Source organism: Priapulus caudatus, unplaced genomic scaffold (genome assembly GCF_000485595.1).
Source record: "Priapulus caudatus unplaced genomic scaffold, Priapulus_caudatus-5.0.1 Scaffold446, whole genome shotgun sequence".
Taxonomy (NCBI): Eukaryota; Metazoa; Priapulida; class Priapulimorpha; order Priapulimorphida; family Priapulidae; genus Priapulus; species Priapulus caudatus.
In genome coordinates, this window is record NW_014577507.1 from 25,820 (window position 1) to 31,283 (window position 5,464).

The following is a 5,464-nucleotide window of genomic DNA, read 5'->3' on the forward strand; positions in this document are numbered from 1 at the left end:
GCGCGTGCGCGTGCGCGTGCGCGTGCGCGTGCGTGTGCGTGTGCGTGTGCGTGTGCGTGTGCGTGTGCGTGTGCGTGCGCGTGCGAGTGTGCATATGTGTTTATCTATTTTCTTTTCTTTTTCTCAGTATGCATTAACACCCGGGTATGTATCTGATTTCATATACCAAAGATGCAAAGACCCACCAGGACTTTTTTTATCAGCAATAGTTTGTAGACATAATAAGCGTGCAGGTGCAGCACAAGTACATGGATGAACTTTTCCCAGTATTGCACACGATACATTACAATGCGCTATTGCAAAGGACTTTTCTCAGCATTGATAAAAACTAGCATCTGCGTGCATGTGTATCTGGTTTAAAACGCCAATAATAACCCCTACAACAAGCATCCTCATTTACATATTTCCCACAGCATTAATTAACACTATACTATATTATGTTTTCAGGTGTATCTCCATTGTTTCTAGCACAAATCATAGCGCGTGCACAGACTTAGTTTCTTTAGCATTGATTAAGACTTGTATCTGCTTGTAGGTGTATCTGGTTCAACACGCCAATAATAACTCATACTGCAAGCATCCTCATTTCCCTCAGCATTGATTGAGATTAGTGTGTGCGTGGCCGTACCTGGTTTAGTAGCACTAATATGATTATGCCTACAATGTCTTAGTGTTACTCGGCATTGAGTACATGCTTGCATGTCTATCTTGTTTCATACGCTAATGGTAACGTTTATACTCAGCATTAGTTAATACTAGTATAACTCGCAGGTGTATTTGGACTCTAGTATAAGTATATATGATATCATTAATTATATAGTAATAAGTATAGTAATATAATAACTATAGAATAAGTACCAATAAAGACGGTTACAATGACTTAGTTTTCTCAGCATTGATTAACACTTGCAGGTGTATCTAGTTTCACACGTTCATCATAACCACTACTGCAAGCACCCCGCAGTGTTTGCAGCAGCAGCAGCAGCAGCAGGACCACTGAACCCGCTCCTCTGCTAGCTTCGTTAGGAACTTGCTGAGGAGTTTACCGAAGCTGCACGCCTACGATGGGGGATCGACTCATTTACGTATATACGCCAGCCCTGCCGAGATATTTTTGCTTGTAGCTGTAGGAACAACGGACCTACCCCAGACACACACACACACACACACATACACGTGTATGTATGTATAAGTATAGCCGAGAATAATGTGCTAGTTTACTTAGGGGGTTAGTTAACTTTGCCCGGTATTGATTGGTCCAGAGACCTTCGCTTTTGTATGTCAGTCAATCACATATTATATTCGTACTGAATAGCAGATCATTGTAATATGACAATCAAAAGTACATGACTATGTACAATGTTCCATACAAATTGCGACCATTCCAGACTCCCACATGTGATGTATAAATGTAATATATATGATTATAATGTGATGTAATTGTAGTTAAATATCAAATTATGTCGGGTACTTAAATATAACTCTCACATGGTGATGGAGGTCAAATGACATATTTTGTCGGGTAGCTAAATATATATCTTCCAGAAAATGGGAGAGGGTGTACTGATGCTACTGAAGACATTCACGAATCTGAGCTAGGTAGACGCCTCTTATCCTTATATTTACCCTTAAGTTTCGACGCTCGTCATTGAGACGTTATTTATAGATTATTACGTCCTGGCAGCAGTGGCAGCAGTGAGCTCGGAAGCGAACAAGGCTGCAGATCCCTGTCGGGCCCCGCAAACCCGCATGAACATTAAATTGTGGTTATTCGAACCTGGCACGGAAAAACGCCAAAACTTCGCTGTACATTAGAAAATTTCTTAAAAAGACAATTCAAATCGAAACTACGTGTTTTCTCAGAGCAATAGATCCATTTATTCCCCAATTTTATTGAGTTAGGCAGCGCGATTAACTTTGATACGTCCCGATTTGCTCAAAATTATATATGAAGTATTAATTAATTGAATTTTCTGACAACAAGCATCGTCATCTAAATTCGTTAGAGGTAAGTTTTCGTGTTTTTTTTTTCTTTGAACGAATGCTACGAGCCAAACGCGAACGGATGCATCATGCAAGTATATAATGATTCAACACTAACTTATAATTACATCAATCATTTTAATTACTAATAGAAGTTCATGCTAAAAACAACTGCAACTCTTGCTCGGAGCAACTATAGAAAACCTAACCAGATGCAAAATCTAGCATGCCAGGGCGTCGCCAGGGATTAATGTTGAAGCCCAGTCACGAAGGCTCGAAGCGCCGTAAAGGGGGAGAGTGTGTGAGAGGGTTTCCCCTCTCCTGGTGGGGGTCCAGGGGGCCTCCCACCAAAAAATGTAATGCTACATGGAATATGGTGTACGCTGGCGAGTTTTAAAATAAAATTTTAACATTTGAAACACAGTAAAAAGTATACATTGCAATTGTTTAATTCTATCATTTATTTTCAGAAAAATCCGGAAAAGGTGTTGAAGCCCCAGCTTCCAGGCCAGCAGCCTGGCGACGTGCCGGATGCACATCGCTATATTCTACGTATATTTAGACGTTAAGTCATCGTGTGACGAGAGAGAGAGTTTTTGCCGGCAGTCTCTCGAGTGCGTGTGTACGTACGTACACAGTAGTACTGCCTGTAAGTATACAGGTTGCTTTCGAAAACGTTTGCTGATATTTAGCCAACACTATTCTGAGCAGCAAGCAAAAGTAAGCAGCAGCCGAAAATATTTTGTATGCGCATATATGGACGCGGCGTGCACGAGAACTAATCTTCCACGGCGGCTCCCGGAGTTTATTTTAAACTTCCCGACTTAAAATATAACACGGAAGAGGATGAGGAAGTAAGGGAAGAGAGGTGGTGGGTGTTAAATAAAACAACCGAAGGGGCACACGCAGCAACGCGTCTTCATATATTTACGACTTAAAATATAAACGTCGAGGAGAATGAGGAAAGGTAAGGAGCGAGAGTGTTTGTAGAATAAAACAACCAGGCACCCGGCAGTACCTTCGATAGATTGACCGACTAAATAACGGTCGAGGAGAATTGAGAAGTAAGGAGAGAGGTGTTGGGTGTTAATAAAACCAGACGGCAGGCGACGCGGAAGCACTTTCTAAATTTAACCACGGTTTAAAATATAACGCCGAGAGGGGATGGAGGAGAGTAAGGAAGAGAGGGTGTGTGTGTTAGAGATAAACAACCAAGGGGCACACGCAGCACTTCTTCAAAATTAGCCGAGCTTAAAAGTATAAGTCGAGGCGAAGATGAGAATAAGGGGAGAGGAATGGTTGGTGTGAAATAAACAACCATAGCAGCACGGCCACTTCTTCGATGGAAATTACCGACTTATAATATGAACGCGAGGGGGAGGATGAGGAAGTAAGGAAGAGAGGTGAGTTGTGTGAATGAAAAACAACCAGCACAGGCGAGTACGCTCGTTATAAAGTTTGACCGGACGTGAAAATAGAACGCGGAGGAGGATAAGAGAAGGAAGAAGGGGATGAAAGAGGAGCAGGGTATCGTAAATGAAATAAGCAAGTAACACGCGATCCCGCGCATAGCTCTTGATAAATATTACGACTTAAAATATAACGTGGAGGAGGATGAGGAAGGGGAGAAGGGAAGGAGGAAGGTGAGATGATGGTGATGGAGAAGGAGAAGCGATCAACCATCCACGCAACAGGCGATCCCGCACCGCTTCATAAATTTATCGACTTAAAATATAACGAAGAGGAGGAGAATGAGAGAAGGAAGAATGGGGATGGAGGAGGAGGGGGTGGGGGTCTTAAATAAACCAACCACGCAGCACACGCGATCTCTGTCTTCTTCATAAATTTCCTGACTTAACATTTAACGAAGAGGAGGAAGAAGAGAAGGAAGAAGGGGTAAAGAAGGAGGAGGAGAAGGAGGAGGAGGAGGAGGAGGAGGGGTCTTAAATAAAACAACCACGGCACACGCAGCACGCAATTCCGCACCTCTTCATAAATTCACCGACTTAAAATATAACGAAGAGGAGGAGGATGAGAGAGGGAAGAAGGGGGATGGAGGAGGAGGGGGGATACTTAACAAAACAGCAGACGCAGCACCCGCACCTCTTTATAAATTTACGGCTTACAAACTGCAAAGAACGCCCCGCCGTGCTGCTGCTGCTGCTGCTGCTTCAGCCGACGCTCTCTCTGCCCAACACTGAACTTTAAGCGAAGCAGAGAGAAAGAGCGCAACGCTGCCACGCGTTTCGCATAATCTTAAATTATCGACAACCGGAAGTTGTTACGGCGGGGCAAAGGGTGAAAAATAAACGCGTGGATCGAATGTCGGTCTGTTTCGTAACTAACTAAAACTCAAAGAAGAGCGGAGATGATAATAATCAGTCTATTATGGAAGATTTTTTTGCGAGATTTGGTTTCTTTACTTATTGGATGTTTTTTTTTTATATGGGGTTGGGTTTTTTTATACGTCGTGTGCTGTTTTCGCTTCGTCTTAAATTAATTGATCCAGGAAGTAACACGATGCTAGTTCGATACTAGGCGTATATGAAAAATGATGAAGCAATAATCACTACTAACATTATTATTAATAAATGAAATTTTTTCATGTTACTACTTAAAATTACTATTTTAGGTTAATAAGTTAATATTAATAATTAATAAGTTAAATTACCATTACTATATAAATACATTCCCTCATTTTCACACGCAGTAAACCCCAGGTTATGATTACGCGTGATTCGACTTCCACAAGCCCACATACGCGTTAATCTTATCTCTCAATCGTACGTAAAAATAAATATATAACAAAAAATGCAATAAATAAACGACGTGTCTACAAAGATGTGGCAGACTGTGTGATTACGCGTTAATCATGTCTCTCAATCATGAATACGTAAAAATAAATAAATAAATAACAAACAAAGCAGTAAATAAACGACGTGTTTACAAAGATGTGGCAGACTGTGTAAGTATACGTAGTGAGTATATTACTTTGATTAATAAATTAACAAAAATACAAAATACAAAATAAACATTAAAAAAAGTACTTAAGTTAGTTAACTTAGTATCTTATTGAGTGAACACTAATTTATCCTCGTACTTTTTACATACGTAGCTACTCACACAGAGACAGAGCTACTCACCTTTCCCGGCTCTGGCTCCTGACCCGGTACGGGAGGTACTGTAGGTCTGTCTCGCTGTACTGACTGGATAGCGTCGGTGATGATCACCCAGACAGGTGCAGAGTTAGGAGCTAGCGTGGGAAGACTGTGGTTACCGTTGTTCAGGAGATCTTCTCTCGTGTATTTTTTATTCACTGAAACGTTGGGGACGACGTATTAATCTTAATGTTACGAATACATTCAGATATATACATGAATCGCTCTCTCTATCAATCTATCTATCTATCTACCTATCTCTCTCTCTCTCTCTATATATATATATATATATATATATATATATATATATATATATATATATA

At 40.9% G+C, this 5,464-nt stretch overlaps 1 protein-coding gene across 1 annotated transcript in view; it reads right to left on the minus strand.

Moving 5' to 3' along the window:
* Positions 1-5,102: 5,102 nt before the first annotated feature.
* The window catches only part of LOC106810493, a 22,327-nt gene continuing 21,965 nt past the window's right edge, over positions 5,103-5,464 (minus strand). The window contains exon 3 of the mRNA XM_014813874.1: positions 5,103-5,299. Within this exon, the coding sequence (XP_014669360.1) occupies positions 5,103-5,299 (197 nt within the window). The remainder of the gene's footprint in view (positions 5,300-5,464) is intronic.